The 18,830-nt window shown below is 34.7% G+C and overlaps 2 protein-coding genes across 4 annotated transcripts in view; both read left to right on the top strand.

The window, feature by feature from the left end:
- The window catches only part of LOC122081803, a 37,238-nt gene extending 33,280 nt beyond the window's left edge, over window positions 1–3,958 (top strand). For all 3 annotated transcript variants that reach the window (XM_042649101.1, XM_042649099.1, XM_042649100.1), the window contains one exon: window positions 3,187–3,958. In XM_042649101.1, the coding sequence (XP_042505035.1) occupies window positions 3,187–3,664 (478 nt within the window). In that variant the 3' untranslated portion in view covers window positions 3,665–3,958. The remainder of the gene's footprint in view (window positions 1–3,186) is intronic.
- Window positions 3,959–14,090: 10,132 nt separating this feature from the next.
- On the top strand, window positions 14,091–18,533 carry LOC122080762 (palmitoyl-acyl carrier protein thioesterase, chloroplastic-like). Its single transcript, XM_042647592.1, has 6 exons — window positions 14,091–14,512; window positions 14,763–14,896; window positions 17,295–17,408; window positions 17,572–17,755; window positions 17,861–17,929; window positions 18,234–18,533. Exons 1-6 carry the CDS (start codon window positions 14,135–14,137, stop codon window positions 18,492–18,494), a joined length of 1,140 nt encoding a protein of 379 aa, XP_042503526.1. The 5' UTR covers window positions 14,091–14,134; the 3' UTR covers window positions 18,495–18,533.
- Window positions 18,534–18,830: the final 297 nt, after the last annotated feature.

Here is an 18,830-nt window from a genome sequence, read left to right as displayed (position 1 = left end):
GGAATATTAAGTAATCTTTAATTTCCAAAGTGGTAGGATACATGGGAATAGAGTCAGTTTAGGATGTTCCTTCTAGCATTTGTTTCCTTTTTAGAGTCTAGGTAGGAGTTTTGCTTTCTCTTTAAATACTTGCTTGTAACCAATGTATTGTACAAATTTGAAGAATGAATTGAGTTTGTGGTAGTGAGTGCCCTGTGTGGCCAAAGAGTGTGTGGGACTCTCTCTCCCTCTTCCCCCCCTCTCTTGCACAATTCTTCTCCCTCCCTTGCAACTCTGAGACATCTCAAGGATTCTCTCCCTTTCCCTACCGGCCCTCTATCATAGATAGAGTGATGTTCTAAGTCTCTTTATTGTATATTTAGTGTGTGAAATTGATTATTCATAAGAATTTCAAAATTTCTCATTAGTTGAGCATAATTTGAGTAAAGAATTTTAACTTTTCTTGAGAAATTCAAAACATCTTTATATTTGTAATACAGCCCCATTAGTTAAGCATGATTTTCATAAAGTATTTTGACTTTTCTTAAAAATTTTGGAACTATTGGGTTGTACAAGATTGGTACTCTAGATCTGATCTCCCTCCTCCTCCCTGTTCTGTTCATCTTTGAGATCAGGTGTGATCTTTCCTCTTTCTTCTTTTCCATTCTTATTTTGTAATATCTTCTTCTAGCCCTCTAATTTCTTCTAAGTCTCTCATCTGTTCTTAAGAGTTGTATAATTTCTCCTATCGTTCTTCCATTCTGGTCCTCTATTATTTCTGTCGGTTCTACATTGATCCTGAACTATTAGCAATTTTTTTGGCTGTAGATTCTTGCTAGAACCTTTTGGCTGTAGATTCTTGCTAGAACCCTGAGCTGCGTTGTTTGGTATCAAAGCCAAATCACTGCCAAAGGTCTTAAATTATATTGTTCTTCAGCTACCTAACAGGAGCTTGGCTATGCTATATGTGGATGTTCAACGCAAGGAAAGTATACTGAAACTGATGAGGTTCCTGATGGTGACAATGGTATTTTCTTCATTACTTTGTCTTCCTTCCCTTTACTGTGATAATGCTTGGTGTCATGCATTTCCATCTTCAAAGTAAATCATCAAAGTGGTAGACGATGGGTGGAAGAACATGAATGTAGACTTGATCGTAAAAATAAATTATGCTTTCTTACATCTCCTTACACATCACGTCAAATTGGTCTTCTACGTTGCCTAAGAAAGAAGTAAAGCCTAAGGAAGAACCTACTGAAGAAATTGTTGAAGATGAGAAAATTCCCAAGCTTTCTCTTGAAGTACGGCTAGAGAAGGTCACCAGTGTTGCTGAATTCAAGCCTACAAGTGAAGGTACAAACAAGGAAACCAAGGAAGTCGGCAAAAACGAAAAGGCAGAGATTGTAAGAGAACCAGGGGGGGGGGGAGGTTGTGGTAAAGAAACTAAACAAGAAAAGGTTGCTGGTCATAATGAGTATCCCATGTCCATTGTCGACCAGTAAGATGAACTCAAGGACCGACAAAGCTCAAACCCCCAATTTGAGCTTGATTTTGAGGAAAGAGATCTTATTGCATTTGTCCTACTGGATCAGTTTTTGATGAAAAAGGACCTCATGTGTGCAACATAATGGTTTTTTTTTCCCATCGGTCTGAATAAAAAGATTAGTGTTGAGCATGCCATGAGGATAGTTAAACACTTTTGAGACTCAAGGAAGAGTTTTTTTCCAACACACTGGGAATTAATGCAGTTGCATTAGACATTGATCTCATATGGAGGCCTTGGCATGGGATTGTGAGGCCAACAAGGGGTAGGTGGCAGTCCAATGGGTTGAAATCGAGCTTTGGGTAGTTATATTATAGGTTTGGTCTTTTCTTTTCGTGGGTTCCGTTGAACAGGCCTAATTTTTGAGCTCATAAAGTGGGTGAAGTTAGTCCATGAGAATAGTACTTTAGTGTTTTGGGTTATGTTAGGATAATTGAACAAAGTTCTGTTTGAGTCTATTTCTGTGGGTGATAGTGATTAAGCATAGTTTGAATAAAGAATTTTGACTTAAGAGTTTTGGAGCTGTTGAGTGTGCATACGGGATTGGTATTCCAGATCTGACTCCCTCCTCCTAGTTCTGTTAATCTCTGAGATCTGGTGTGATTTCCTTTGTTTTCTCTGTTCTTATTCTCTACTACCTTTTTCTTACTCAATTTTTTTTTTCTCTGATTTCTTCTAATTCTCCTATGTTCTTGAGAGTTTTATAATTTCCCTTACCATTCTTCTATTCTGGTCCTATATTAGTTTTACCGATTCTACATGGATCCTGGACTGAGCAGTTTTCTGGCTACAGATTTTTCCTAGCTAGAACCATGTACTACAATACCTAGTTACTTTTGTTTCTTACAATCCAATCATGCTGTTGCTCTAGTCTCTACTCAAAGAGTGTAATCTGGTAGTGAAATGTTTTGAAATCAGCTTGTTGGAATGGAATTCTTCTATTTTCCAATTTCTAAGGAAGGTGATCTAACCTTTATGAGGTCTACTTGTCCTAATTTCCAACCTCAACTCTCAGTGACTTCTAACATTTCACTGGAGGAAATATGAAATGTATCACTTGGTTGATTCAGTGAATTTGTTTGACCAAATAAACAAAATGCCCTGGAATTTGGTCCTTGAGGGTGGCTCTAAATTAAACCTTCCTAGGAATGCCTTTGAATATTTAGTACCCTAAATGTACAGGCCTACAATAATTGTTCCCACTGAAAACTGGAAGAGTATCTTGAAAGGTCTTGTAAGATTGTATCAACGAGCCTTAATCTGAGCTGGGACAGTATCGAGATTTTAGGAATCAATTAGTTGTTCTTTTTGGTCCCGTATATGGCGTCTACACCAATAATGTGGTCTCCTTTGACTATACCTCCCAAGAAAATGCCTGTTGGATCCCATTCTGACAGAGTGTCATATGCCATTGCCGTTTAATTTAAAAAGAATCGTGAATGACATTCCCCTGATCCACACACAATGTGAGTGAATCTGTACTTGACATCATCTGCTTTCTGCTGTGCTTTTGAGCTGCCAGCAGAGCCTTGTTGGCTCGATTTTAATCGGGGTCCACCAGTGTGTTTGTGCCTTACTTTTGTCCAACAGGATTTTAAGAACTTGGTTGAGGTTTTAGTTGCCTTTTCTTGTAGAACTTGACAATAAACTTTGTTTCTTTACAGGCGAACTCGTGCTGTTTTTTCCGTAGCTATCCGGATTCACAGCAACATACAACAGAGGGACATAGAAGTTGGTCGGAACCTTGGGAACTGGATCCTTCGGTGTCTTGATCGTATGAAACCATCTGCCCAGATCCGTGGTCCCCCTGGAAACCATCCCAGTGTTGGCAACACATCCAAGCATGTAACCACCTCATCCAGCCAGCAACCTCCAGGTCCAGGGTCCATTCAAAAATTCAGTAGCAAAATTATAAACAGGGGAGCGGTTGGGCGTCTCACCACCTCGACATCAATGCATTTATGGCCGAAATCATTCCCTATTCTGGGGACAATGTTGATGCCATCAAGATCCACTGGTGCAAACACCCAGTACAGAAACTTATGCTTCAATGGGCCTTACTTGCCAGGACTAAACTATGAGAAAGGCAGATTTGATGGAGTGATTCGGAAGGACATAATGCAGTGGATGCTGCAAAATTGACGATTAAACTTTTGCAGACTTTATGACTGTGCTGGGTTTTGTAAATTCTTTCTTCAGGTCTCTCATGCTGAGAACTTGATCATGAAGATATGAAAACTAGCATGGTATTTCTGGAGAGAAACTATGCTGTATCTTGGTAAATAAAATTCAGATTGTTTTTGTTTGGTCACATAACGTTGAGCCAATACTTTATTTAGGTTGTTGAAACTCTTTAATCCAATGCCTTTCTCCTTTGGATGTAACTACAAGAACAGTCATTGAAGGCTTTAATGGGATATACAAGATTGTCTTGGAGACTGTTTATTTATTTTTGGGGTAGGGACCTGGGCTTGCAGCCCAACACACAAGTGCGCACCCTAGGTCTTTCCAGCTGTTGAATCCGCGCTGGGCCTCCAGTGGCATTACAGAGGATTTGAATCTGGGGTTGGCAGGGGTGTTTTTTTTTTTTTTGGGGGGGGGGGGGGGGGGGGGGGGGTGTGTGGTTGGCTACTTTGAGATGTTCAAGCATTTCATTTGATCATTTTCACTTTGAGATATTACTTAAACCTACCAGGCATCGTTTGGTCATTTAAGTTCACAGCCAAATGTAGGAGTGAGAGAGACCAAAACCAACTGTTAAAGAACTTTGGTGTTTTTTGAAGATTTTGGTTGAGTACAATTTTGGTTTTTCAACATTGGGTTAGTACTGATTTAGATCCATTTGCTTTTAGGTAAACATTCGCAGCCTCCTGTAGTGAAGAAATATTCGGTACAAACACTTTAAATCATCTTTTCCATTTAAATAAGTAAATAACTAGGAATATGAAATTGATTTTATGTTCTTATTAATTGTAAGGAAAAGATAATTAATATTGAAATCAATGGATAAATAGAGTTTGTAGAGAACGCATTGCTACAAATATTATTGTTTATAATTTCAGAGAAAAGATAATTAATATTAAAACTAATGGATAACTAATTACGAAAAAGATAACTAATATTGAAATCACAGAGTTAACCTTATTATTAAATCATTCATTTAATTGTCAAACTAATTTTGTCTAGTGAACAAGGAGACCAATGGAAGCATTGTTTTAATTCACAATCGATTTCTTTATTCATAATCTCATATTCATTGATTTATAACAATTCTCTTTACAACAACAACAAAAAATATTTACATTAATATTAAAACCAATGGACAATCAATTCATATATTCATAATATCATAATCATTGATTTTTTATATCAGCTTCTTTTGGTTATCGGTCTATGATTCGGATTTCTATCGGTCCCAGTGTTCTAGCTTGCATGTTAACTCATTTTATGTTGGGCAACAACAAATCATGAAGAAGTTTATCGAAATCATGGGAAAGTATTCCAGGTTTTTTGATCGACTTAAATCACATACAACAACCAAACAACGGCCCATGAGCTGGCTTTAAAACACATTCTGCCGTTGTGGCCCCACACGTTGTCTGCTCTGATACTATTTGTAAAAGCCCCGGCCCCATCAACCTTACACAATATTGTCCTCTTTGGCCCATGGGTCTCAAGGCATTAAAACGTGTTGTGCCATGTTAAAGAGGCTAGAGGTTATTAATTAGCCAAGTAATCTCTCCCTAGACAATGTGGGACTAAAGTTTGCACACCCTTACTGATCTTTCAAACCCCCTGGTACTTGCCGTATTCTTGATGGAGACACCTCACAGATCTCCCAAGTGGGTTCAGTACTTGTTGTATTCTTAGGTGGTACATGAGGTGATTGAATTGAATGAAGATGTGGTAGCCAATGCAATTAATTTGCAACTAACTGAAGCAACAATGGTGTACCCAAGGTAGAAAAAGACGAAGAGGAACACGAAAATGAAGATCAGGCGTTGCTCTTCTTCCTTCACCTATTGAGGTTTGCTCTATTAAGATATGCGATCTTAGTGGGTCCTTATTTTTCTTAATTTCATTGTCCTTGTAGACAAGAAACGATTCCAAGGGAAATAGAATGTTACATATACGATTGAAGCTAGTATTGGTTATGAGGTATGGTGTTAATTCTTGTATTCAAGGAGGGTACTATATATATAGAGTGTTTTATGTGCTAAGGAGTTGTGTACGTGTTAGCAGTAGAGAGAACTTATGGAGAGTAATGGAGAAAAGTTAAAAGAGTTGATAATTTGTTAACTAAGAAGTAGTTGCTTTATTGTATTTGCTTAATAGAAAAGTGACCTTTGGACCTAATACTAACTTCATGAAGCGGAGAGATCATGACTTCCTCAATAAAGTTTACCATATCTCATCATAATTCTTTTGTCGAAATCCTATAATAGTTAGTAGGCTTTTTTGTCTTCTTCCTATTTTCTCTCATCTCACCCTTTGGCATGTACACCATGACTCCCAAAATTAATCACCCAATATTTTTTTAGTAGAAGACTAATGGTGGAGTGGAAGGTTCAAGAGAGTGATATCACTGTCGCAAACCTTTGATATCTTAAACCCTATTGGGGGCTTAAAAGACATTAGAAATGGAGTAAACGGTACAATACAACAGTTGAGATTTAGCTAAAACATTTTAATTATACACTAGCCAAATTGGCTTAACATTTCTTTCTTTTTAGAGTAAAAAAAAACATTTTCTTATTAAAAAAACCTAGTGGCTTTAACATGGTCTCAACACTACCACAGTTGGTAAGAAAGAAAATTCCTCATCCAAACATCCGCCCAATTATCAAACTTTCCAAATGTAGGCATTGACAGGTCAACATTCTAAATCATCCTTAATTTCACTTTTAATTATAGTGAATTTTAGGAAAGAATAATTATTTCCATCTCATGAAAATTTCAAAAATTTATTTTTATTTTGTCTCATTTTCATCCGATATCTTTTATTAGATGAGTTTGAGGTCCTTTATCATATGAACTTATTCTCAATAATATCGTATGACCTATCGTGAAGTGTTAGTGGGCACAATGATGCTTAGAAAATGCCAAATTATTATTTATAAAACAGACGTCAATGCTTTTTATTTTATTTTATTTCTTTGTTATAATAGAAACTTCAATGCTGACCTTTCAGAGAGCATTGGACTTTGCATTTTAGCTGGATCAACTATTCAATACATGAATCTTTGGGAAATCTTTAAGAAACAAGTGAGTCCCTTTTGGTTTTTTAATCGACCAATTCTAGTGTATCATGTGGATTATTGAAAAAAAAAAAATGTATTCTTCATTAAATAGAGTCGGGATCCTCTCTAGCGGGCTGTACTCTCTAAAGTTTAACTTCATTTCACATCATCCGTGGAATGAGATAAATTATGTAAGATGTAGGGAAGGTACAGCTGACCGGAGAGGATCCAAATTCCATTTAATAATCTACCTTTAATTTTGATGTAATCTTGCCCACTCTTCAAAAGACAGAACAATTTTTTTTTTATTGATGAGGTGTTGTTACAGCTTGGAGAGGATCTAAATTTTGTTTTATAGTGCACGTTTTGTTTTGGTGAAATCTTGCGCAAAACTTTTGTTTATGAAACACTGAACAATATTTATTAATGGTGTGTGGAAGGTACAGTCTGAAGAGCATCCAAATTCTGTTTAATAATCCATGTTTTGTTTTGGTGAAATCTTACTCAGCACTTTGTCTTTGAAGACTGAATAGTCTTTTACATTTAGATCCATTGATTTAGTTATCAGTATCGGTATTAGTATCGATCTTGGTTGATATTGATATGATACTGATCCTAGATCAGCTTATATCAATCATATTGTTCAATTTTATCCTTGCTTAGTATCGATCTTCTGTTTCTTTTTTCTTGATTTTTTTTTTTTTTGTTTTTCTAATTTTACTCTTGCCTAGGTCGATCAACTATCAAGAATGGTTTCAGCGACATTAATATAATACCATCCATGGTTTTAAGTATCTCCGATATTGATACGATACCTTTCGATACGTATCTTAAATTTTACCGACCGATACGATACACACCGATACGATACATGAAATTTTTAAAATCCTTTCGTATCGATATATATCTTATGATACATATCGATATGCACCAATACACTATCGATACGTACTGATACTCTATGAAAAATATAAAATCAATGTGAAATATATGTTTTGGTATATATCAGTACGTATCGGTGAGTATCAGTATGTATCGATCAATACGTATCAGTGAGTATCGGTATGTACTGATACAGTGCGCTACTGTCATATAATGGTCAAGATGAGTATTTTTTTTAGAAAACACGAATTTTTGAGGGGTTTTTGTTCCAAAGTTGCTGTCAGTCATATTTCTCTCTAACTAAAGTGGAAATCAAGGTTGGGAACAAGGATTTTACATTTATGGGACAACTACAAACCTTGAATTCTTAGTGCGATACCCTCAATTTAGTGTTTATGCATAATACATGTTATCAATAGTTTTTTTTAATAAAATTTTTATGCAAAAGTGTTTAAAAAGGTGTTTCATATCTATTTATGTGCGTATCTCCGATACGATACTATACCCTCCGATACGTATCTAAATTTTAGTCGACTGATACGGCGACCGATCTGATACTTTAATCCCAATATCTAAAACCATGGTTAGATCCATTACTAAAGGGCAAAAAAAAAAAAGGAAAAAAAAGCATGATACTCGTCACTTGTGCAGCATTTTTTGTTTTGGCTTCATAAAAAAATAGGTATGATTTTATTCTTGTTCTCATACTTGATCCTCGGTCAATCAAGTATCAAGATCGATCTCATCCGATATTAATGCAATACGATCACTTTAATATGATACCCAAAACCATAGTAAGATCCATCCCGGCACACGAAAAAAAGGAAAGAAAAGAAAAGAAAAGAAAAAGAGCACGAGTCATGCTAATGTGTCTATTTAGTTCAATCCCACGTCTCACAAAGATGAAATATGGATGGATCAATGTGATTAAGATTGACGTCTTCACAGCCGACATTGACATCTCTTGCAATTCAAATTATGAATAAAAAATATTGTTTCATCTTATCTTAAAGAATTTTCTGAGAATAAGTCAAAAGGCAATTAAAGAAGATAAATGACTGATTCTAAATATATATCTATAGAGGTGCCATGTAGACACTTCTTTTTCTCTCTTTGAAGATAAAACCATACGATACCACACACGCAGTTGAAATAGGTGTAAGCCAATGATGACTAATCACATTTGTTTGAGATATAATGGTAAAAGTATGTTAAATTATTGGGGTTTTCTTATTGACACCCTTTAAGGGGTTAATTATTTATAATCTTAATTTTTTGTCAGTATATCACATTATTGTTATTATTACAAGGGTAACTTTGGCTTTGTACCTAGACTATTTTGCCAAGGATCTCGTAAGCAGATCCCTTTTTATTTACGATTACAGGATATTGAGAGAAATCATGAATAGATAAGAGTGAAAGTTAATCAAAATTATGACATTTCATATGCATACTAAATAAATATATTTAAGATTGATAATTTTTTCTACCAAAAAAAAAAAAAAAGAATGATAATTTTTGATAATGACATAATGAAACATCACTTTTCAAATAATTTTTTAAAAACCCCTTTTCATTCTTAACTTAACAAATTTTTAAAAATAAGACAATCGAAAAATAAAAATTAAAAAATATAAAGTTCTAAATATACGTATAGATATATCACTTAGATAGTCCTTAAAGTAATTGAACATAACAGAGAGGCCCGCCCAACTAGCGAGCAGCACACCCTTTCTCCCTATTTTTTGTGGACCTTTGGAGCAACTGCACCCCATTACTAGCTCCACCCTCTTCTTCCCTTTCTACTTAATTGGTTAAAGAAAAGACAGATACTGTAATACTTCTGGCCATCCCAATATTTATTACTTAACATTGCAACACTGTATTTACCATCAATGACACATGTATGTCCCTCTGGTTCAGGAACACAAAACTTTTTCATTCTTCAAGAGATACCTTATAACTCGTTTTCAATGCAATAACCTCATACCTTGGATAGTGGTCCACCGGCTCGTTTTTAATTGGACTCTATGTTACTATTTTTTTTTTTTTAATTAAAGTATATTAAAGACAATTAAAAAATGATGTACAAGATTAAAGTCCAGGCATATTGGCACCTAAAAAAATACAGAAGCATCCATTATCCCCATCTTTGGCTTTGCCATCAGCGAACACACTAATACAATAAACTAGAATATAGTGCACAGCCACCCTATAAGAACCTGTATCTCGGTTTAATTTGAGCATCCCATTTAAGATCAGAGGAAAGAAGTTCCTTACCACCGCACAATCGATAAAAATATAATGTATACTTTCTTGATTGCATCGACAAAGACCACATCCTGAGGCAAAAGAGAACATTTTTTTTTTTTCACCAAATCATTTGTAGGGAGTCTTCCATGCAGAAGACGCCATCCGAAGAGAGAACGACGTGGTTGGAGATGTTTAGATCATACTAGAACACAATAAATCAATGGAATAGCCATCACCGGTAATCTGTGCTTTATTTGCTACCACATCTTTCCAATTTTTTCATACACCTCCCCAGATTGATGAGGATGCCCTCGTATGTTTAGGTCTACCATGAGAATTCAAATACTTGCTCTCATGAAGTTCTTAAAAAAAAAAAAAAAAAAAAAAAAAAAAAAAAACCCTCCTTTCTTACCATTCAACATAACTTACAGAGAAGAGCCTTATCGTTTCCATTAGCATCGCATTTATAGAAGCAATAATAAAATAAAATTCAAATAAATTGATTCCAACTTGTCAATTCACTCTTAGAAATTTCCTGACTCCAAACTTTAATTCCTTTTATAACTATTCTAATATATGAAGGTCAATACGATCAACCCAAATATCAAAGAGATTTCTAGTGGGAAATGTACCTTGTAATAACTCATTTTTAAATTTTTTATCATTTATAAATGCGACCGAACAACCTAGGGATCTACATGTCAACAAGATTCAAGTCTCCGTTAGTTTTCCAAAACTTTTAGAATAGTATTCTGAATGGATGCTTTCTTTTTTTTATTTTTTTATTTTTTTTTATTTTTTATTAATGATGGAATAGGATGTTATCTCCGTTTGATAAGCCTAATCAAAGTACCAAAACATCATAGAGTTCTTTTCTGAAGTGAAATATAATGAATCATAGTTTCTATTGCAACGTGTTGGTCACATGTTCGAAATTTGAAAACAACCTCTCTTGCAAAACAAGAAGCAAAGCTGCGTACATGTGCCCTTCCCCGACCTTGCAATAGCAGGAGCTTTGTGCATTAGGTTGTTCATTTTTTTTTCTCCAAAGCTTCTATCCACTTTCAAAAAATAAAAAGCATACAAAGTCTCACTTTTAATTATCATGTGCTTTGGAAGGATATTTATTTACGTCTCATTGCAATTTCAGCATTTTATTTCCATCTTGACTCATTTTTGCTTGATACCTTTTGTCAGATGTAAATTGATAAATGTTAAGAGGCACAGTGATGCTTAGAAAATGCCAAATTATACTTCCAAACAAAACACTGATTAATTGGTAGGTGTCTCCATATTTGTTTATTTAACTTTTTTTTTTTGGTGAATTTGTTTATTTGACTTACGAATAACAGACTTCGTAGAATAAGAGGTGGATTAATCATTCAATCCTCTAATAAAAGATGGCCGAGATTAAAGGAGGTTCGTTTTACAGTGATCCAAAAAACGATAAGTCTCATTAGTAGAATCACATCATTAGAGGGTTTGAAAGTGGGGATTTAAAGTAGAAAACGAGTACCAGTTTTGTTAGTGACTGGTGAACGCCCCTGCTGATGGCAATGTTGAAAGTGGGGATATTAGCTCTTCAGTTTTTTTGATGTATTTTTTCCTCCTTTTTTTCTTAATACAAATTTGGACTTTTAGCGAAAAAAAGAAAGAAAGAAACAAAAAGGAAAGAAAGAAAAAGGAAAAGAATAATTCGTTTAGAGGCCATATTTTGGTTTTATAATCAGAAAGAATGTTCAAGTTCAGCAGAATCACTCCAAATTAGTCTGAGATTCCTCTTTCTAGCCATTTGTACTTTTTAATTCCATCTTTCACACCATTCATGGGATGTGGGAATGGAGTGTGGGACCACCTTTTGTGTGTGGGGGGGGGGGGGGGGGGGACCACGCCCCCATGGATGCTGTGAGATTGGGTTGGTGGATACAGGCTGCTGGAGATGATCCAAATTCATACAAGACTAGATAGAATAACAGGATATATAGGCTGCAAGTGGAACATCATATTGATTCTTATTGCAGGCCTAGATTTCGGTTTTCTAAGTGGTGTGAATGGTTTTTAGACTTTCTCCTTGTTAGATTGGTCGGTGTTTCCATTTTTTGACCACAATGCCAAAGGTGGAGAGTGTTTTCAAATTTTTGTTTAGTATTTTATTACTTCCAAAATTTTTTTTTTCTCTCTCTTTTTAAGGCAAATGATCTCTTGGCAAAAAAATAAAACAAAATAAGAGGTGGATCAATCATTCAATCGGTGAATCTTTGGAAATTTAGAATGATCAAGTATGTCCCTTTTTTTTTTTTTTTAGTTAAGACGTGAAGCTACATAGTGTACCATGTGCTTTATTCGTTTCTTCGTTTGATTATTAGGAAAGTACTAAAGAAAGCAGGAGTGTTGCTCAGAACGTTGTGTTTTTGAAAGAACTGTGGAGTGAATGTGAAGAACTTAATGAAAGAGAAGGAATTTAATGTTAGTTTTTTTTTTTTTTTTTAAGTGAAATTTATTAGTCATAAGTCAACAAAGGGATCAAGGAACTATCATTAGTCATAAGTCAACAATGGAAGCAGTTTTAGTCGGCCCTTCACATGGAAGCTCCTAGGTGTCCGGGCTACTAGCCAAGAAGTCAAGCTTCCGAGTCCATTGGAATACCAGTTAGGAAGACATCAGAAGGTTAAGAAGGACAGTAAGTAAACTCCACATGCATGTCTATCTATAGTTGAATAGGAAGGCGAAGGCTGTTTGAAAAAAATCCTTTTTATCTTGTGAACTAATTTATAAAAAAAATATTTAGAGAGGGGGGTTTCAAGTTCTTAGATTTAGATTTGATAAATACTGATAACTCTGGGATGGAGTATTAGAACGAAAAGATCCATAATGAACTATTGGTTTTAAGCCAAACTTCTTTAACACGCGTAATATCTAGGGCCCCTTCAGGCACACACAGAGTCCCAACTGATAGTGTGGAGAGATCTATTGTTATCACTGCTCTTTCATAGAAAAATACTTAAGAATTCAATCTGGTGGGTTGTTACGACTCAGCATGACATGGAGGAGTTGATGAGTAACACTTTTGCCACGACAGCACCCCACTTGGCAAGGAGAAACATGCAAACCTCATGAAGAGCATCTTAGGGAATATTCCATTTTTGTGTTGAAGGGTAGACCATTGTTAGGATATTATATATACAGTTAGACATATGATGTAAGGGGGTAATGAATATACAAAAATCCTTTCTCTCTTCGCTGTTGTTCTAGGAGGTAGATACCCTCGAAGTAGCTTGTGATCCGTTATCCCGCCGTTCACGGAGACGTTCGTATCATGGGTGTTGGCCAATGGAATCCCAAAAGCTCCAAACTAATAGATATAGGAAACCAGCATAACTGAGCGAATAAGCTCTACTTCTTGATGCACTTGGTATCAACATTAATAAAAATAAAAATATCATTGGTGCTCATCAAAAGAGTAGGAACCTGAAAATTTCTTGGACCTAGAGGGGACAAATTTTCCTTCATTCCGAGGAGAAGAAATTCCATGAAAAAGAGCCTCTTTAGAAAGAATAAACAACATAGAAAAAAGCGAATCACCTTCCCCAATGAAGACATCGTTCCATACCAAAGAATCCCATATGGCCACCATTAATAAGCACCGACATTTCAATGGACAAACGGTTGTTACCATGTTACATTTATATCCTCTTAAACAACAAATTACTTAGTTAAGTATACAATATTAAATTATCTTTAGAAACCCTTTTTACCCTTGATTCAAAGAGCTTTTAGGAATAAGATGACGGCCAATCAAAAGAAGGTTACATGCTCTGAATACACATAAACAATTGTCATTAATTAATCCTTTCATAAAATTATACTAATGTAATGTAATATAAAGTGCTTTTATTTTATTTTATTTTATTTTTTATTTTTATTTTTTTTAACATTTCAACATTTCGGACTCTCATTTGAGAGACTCCCCACTTAGGGCCAATAAAGTGGTGCATGTCTCCTGTAACAAGTTATAGAATCACTAATATATATATATATATATATATATATTACCCACCAAAAAATAAGTAACCCACCAATATTTGAATGGGTCTTCAACAACAATAAGAAATTAGAAAATTCCAAGCAAGAAGGACTATAAAAGCAAGTTGGTATATGGCACCAGAAGTTACAACTTCAAGGATTTACAGAAATTCAGGTACAATAGAAGCGTTTTAGTTTTAGTTTTAGCTTTAAGATGGCTGCCACCGTCACTGGCATCACAGTGCTATTTCCTTCTCCGGCATCTAATCCGGTGAAGAGAACTACAAGGATGATGCTTGGAAGAAAAGCTGACTCTTTGGGTTCTCATGGAATGAAGTCGTCTTCTTCTTCTGCTAGAGCAAATTCCACAAAAGATGGGGTTGGGACAATCTTGAAGATGGAAGCTGAGAAACTGTGGAAGCTACTTGATAGAAAGCATAGGGAAGAGCCCATGGTTATGGTTACTGACCCATTTGCTCTTAGAGAGGTTGGGAAGGACAGGCGTATTTTCTGTGAGAACTTTACAATTAGATCTTATGATATGGGCCCTAGTCGCACCGCATCCATAGAGACTTTGATGAATCTTTTACAGGTTTGATTTATATTTATATTATTGATATTCGTTAGGTTTTCATCATTCCCACATGAGAACACATGAAGTGGGTCCTCCTTCATAGAGGAGCCCTCTCAACTATTTTACTATTCTTGTCAGCAGATAACCCTACCTAGTTGAAGCTTAGATTGATCCTATTAGATGTTTCAATCATATATATATTTTTTGTTTTTGGGTGAATTATGTTCTAATCATATTAATCCATCCCTGTGGTACTAATAATGTGCAGGAAACGGCTCTAAATCATATTAAAAGCATGGGGATTCTAAAAGATGGCTTGGGTTCAACACCAGCAATGAGTGGAAAGAGCCTGATATGGGTGCTATCTAAGATGCATATTGTTGTGGATCACTATCCTTCTTGGTATGTTCATGGGTTTTATGAATATTAATAAAGGTCTTTTCACATAGGTTTTGTGTTCAATTGTTAAGTTTTAGCCAAATGATAAAATAAGATTTGAAAAATCCAAGAAATGGATCAATGCACAAATACTGGTCAGGGTACGATGGATGGACATACATTGGACGGAGAGAGAGCCTCTGTACACTAAATTGTATATATAGCTATTTCCTTATCACAAGACAAGCGAAGGCTGGAGATGCGGTATATATAGTTAGGGAGAGGGATAGGTATGCCGCCGATATCAAGTATGCTAGCAGATAGCACCAATATGAACACATGATGGAGTATCATTCAGGAAGGATATGAGGGTCATTTCAGAAAAAGGAAAGAGAGAGATAGACACAATGGGTGCTAGCATATTTGATATCGGCGACATACCCAACCTTTTCCCATATAGTTATTTCTGGCAGACAAAAGTCTACTAGGTTGCCCTTCTTAATTACTAAACATTTTGTTTTCAAGGCAATGATTTAATTGTAGTTATGGTCCATGTTTCCATGACACTGCTTTCATTAGGGTCGGCTGCTGTCATGGATGTTTTCCTTATTACTTTGACTGATTAAATGTTAATCTGTATGATAATTTTTTTTTTTTAGGGAAAAGCCTGGGTATGTTAGCGGTATATCTATTTCTCTCTTTCTCTCCTTGGAAAAGTTCCATATGCCTCTTTTGTCATAGTCCTCTCATTGATTGAGCCGCTAACTCCAAAAAAGTTCATAACATAACTAACCTATTTTTTATTTTTATTTTAAAAAATATCATGTTACTGGTCCACATTAAAACAAAATGACATCTTTAAGAATTTGATGTCACAATTCATATTAACCAGGTCATGTTTTTGGGTGATTTATCCAATTTTGGACATTTTAGGGAAAATTTTTATTATGGGATTTCAAAAGATTTAAAGTTATTAATAATTTTATCAAAAGAAGTTACTAGTAATTGATGAAAGTTATAGATTCAGTAACAAAACTTGATCACTATTTTTTATTAGAGTACTGACACCAAATTTAAAGAATAAGGGATTATTTATGGCTCCCTACATGTTTCTTGATAAAGCAAAAAAGTAATATTCACAACTAATTTAAAGAGTATAAATCAAATAAATAAATACAATATGTTTTATTAGCAAAAAGTAAAGAATTCTATAAATAAATAAAAGGAGGGGATTGCTGCTATGCTGCATGGGCTTGCACCATTGTAGAGGTCAATAAGATTGTAAATATGGCATCCAACAAGACCGAAAATTTTCATTTCACCGATATAGAGGTGGGGAGGTGATCAATTTTTGAAGTCATTTAATAAGGTGTGATATATGATTAAATTATACCTCTTATATATATATATATATATGTGTGTGTGTGTGTGGTTGAATTATCAAGGTTTATAGTCAACTAATTTTGATACTTTCACACTCTAGGCATACAATGATACAATATTCTTAGGAAAAAAAAAAAAAAATACAATACTCTTAATGATTGTAAATTAGACAAAATGATGACATTACTCATCTAAGGGGAGCACTAAGTCATATGAAAACATCATTTTGTTATTTTTTTTATAAAAAAAAAGGAAAAAATCATTTTTTTATTTAGTTTGACCCCGTACCCCACTCATCTTGATAAATTACTAATAGATTAATATAGATTAATAGTAATAATAAAGTGACTCAGTGGGCCCTCTTTAGGTTCTGATCTGCCCTTTCGATGGGTCCTTTGTCTGGCTCAGTGTGGTACACATTCTTCATTTTTTCTTTCATTTTGGGTGGAAAGTATATATATATATATATTAGAAATAGATTAATAGTAATAATAAAGTGGCTCAGTGGACCCCTTGTTGGTCCCTGGTGGGTTCTGATCTGCCCTTTCATGGGTCCATTGTCCTGCTCATTGTGGTACATTCTCCATTTATAACGAACTTTCCTTCAAATTTCGGTTTGTTTCTAGTGAAGAAGCATGTAAATGGAGATTTTAATTAAATATTTCTTATATAGATTTTACCTAAGATCCATTTACTTGCTTCTTGATTAAAATGACTAAATCATCTACAATAAGAAGGGAAATATTGATGGTTGTTGATACCAAATATTTTTATCGCAATTCCTCTGTGGTTGATGGAAGCTCAGTTCTTACACGTTCATGATAGGGAACTTTACTATATACTTAATTTAAATGCCAACACTTGTTACATGACAGATCGAATGGGACCTGAATTTCTTTGGCATGTGAACTTTAGATCCTATGTTCTCAAATGTCAAGTTCCAGTCATTTTAGTGTAGTTAATAACTTTAGATTTTGAAAATTAACACTCAGACTAATTCAATATATAACGTTTTCATTTTTTTTTTTTTTTCTGAAAGGGGTGACGAAGTTCAAGTTAACAATTGGTTGATTGCATCCGAAAAGAATGGCCAACGAACTGATTGGATTATTCGTGATCGTCAAACCGGCAAAAGTTTGGCACGAGCTACCAGGTTCGGATTAGTAGTTTCATCCCAATTAATTCATGAACTTACAATTAAGCTAGGGTTTTATAAAATTAATCAAATACTGTTTTTCTACATAAGTGTGTTTTTTTTTTTTGAATAATTTGCTGGCTTTTATTTAGTTGTAATTCCTATTTTGATATTTAACCAGTACATTCTTAACGATGAATAAAGAAACAAGAAGACTATCTAAAATTCCAGAGGAGGTCAGAAGAGAAATGGCAACTCACTACATACAGTGTCCTCCTATTCCTATTCCAGTTGATCATGAGGATAGCAATGAAGTAGCAAAGTTTGATTACAACAAAATGGATTGTGTTCGAACCGGTCTAACCGTAAGTATGAGATTAAATTATTAGGATATATATCAAGTTTACAACTTTGCAATTTTATTTTGCTTCTTTAATAATGACTTTTTAAGCCCTTCAAAAAATCTGCAGCCTCGTTGGAATGATTTGGATGCCAATCAACATGTTAACAATGTGAAATACATTGGGTTAATGCTTGAGGTTAGATTATTCGATTTATTTATTTGTTTATTTATTTATTTTTTTAACCTTAAAAGGGGTGTCAATCGATTGGTTTGGATTAGTATCGATTTGGATTCATGATTTTGGTATGAGAATGAGCATAAATCGATAAAGGTGCATTGATTTCGATTTGATTTCTCTTATCGAGTTGTTATTGGTTTAGTTTTGGTTTATCATATAAATATATTTAAAAAAAGAGATGGTTGAAACCCCAACAGGCATTTCTTATGGTTTCTTATGAAGTTTTATTTTGATATTGAATCCCTGGGTGGTATTAATGCAGAGTGTTCCCATCTCAATGTTGAAGAGCCATGAGATTTGTGAGATGAAAATAGAGTACAGGAGGGAATGTGGGATGGATGATGAACTGCAGTCCTTGACTTCTTGTGTTTGTAGTACTACTACTAGTCAAGCAACTGATGATTACTTGGTGGGTGCTGGCGGATCTGGAGGAGGAGGTCATTATGATGAGTTCTTACACTTTCTGCGTTTTGAGAATGGGGCTGTGGTTGCAAAAGGAAGGACCAAGTGGAAAGCTAAATAAAATATGCAAACAAGTAAGGTCTGAATGGTTGTGGGTGATAATAATGATAATTGAAAGGTTTGTTTTAGTTTGCTATTATGTTGCTCTTTTGATGTCTATAGATATGGAGAAATTGTATATCTGAAAGATGTTTGGGAATATTATTATTAAAGTCAAGGGTTTGTGAATCTTAGGATGAAATGGTGAGTATTCTAGTCCAATGGAGATTTTTTTTTTTTATTCAAACAAATAACTATCAAAGTTCATAACAATTGGACATGTTATTCTTGTAGGTCGTCAATACATATTCATGTTTTTTTTTTTTTTGGCTAGAAGATATAAAATTCATTAAGAAAA

This window comes from Macadamia integrifolia, chromosome 6 (genome assembly GCF_013358625.1).
Source record: "Macadamia integrifolia cultivar HAES 741 chromosome 6, SCU_Mint_v3, whole genome shotgun sequence".
In the NCBI taxonomy this organism is placed as follows: Eukaryota; Viridiplantae; Streptophyta; class Magnoliopsida; order Proteales; family Proteaceae; genus Macadamia; species Macadamia integrifolia.
This window is presented reverse-complemented; position numbering and strand designations above follow the sequence as displayed.

What these genes read in the sequence shown, in the direction of transcription:
- LOC122080762 (XM_042647592.1), top strand. Translation starts at nt 14,135, where the DNA reads ATGGCTGCCACCGTCACTGGCATCACAGTGCTATTTCCTTCTCCGGCA. An exon ending in CTTTGATGAATCTTTTACAG is followed by an intron (nt 14,513 to 14,762) that starts GTTTGATTTATA and finishes AATAATGTGCAG; the next exon opens with GAAACGGCTCTAAATCATAT. An exon ending in GTGGATCACTATCCTTCTTG is followed by an intron (nt 14,897 to 17,294) that starts GTATGTTCATGG and finishes TTTTTCTGAAAG; the next exon opens with GGGTGACGAAGTTCAAGTTA.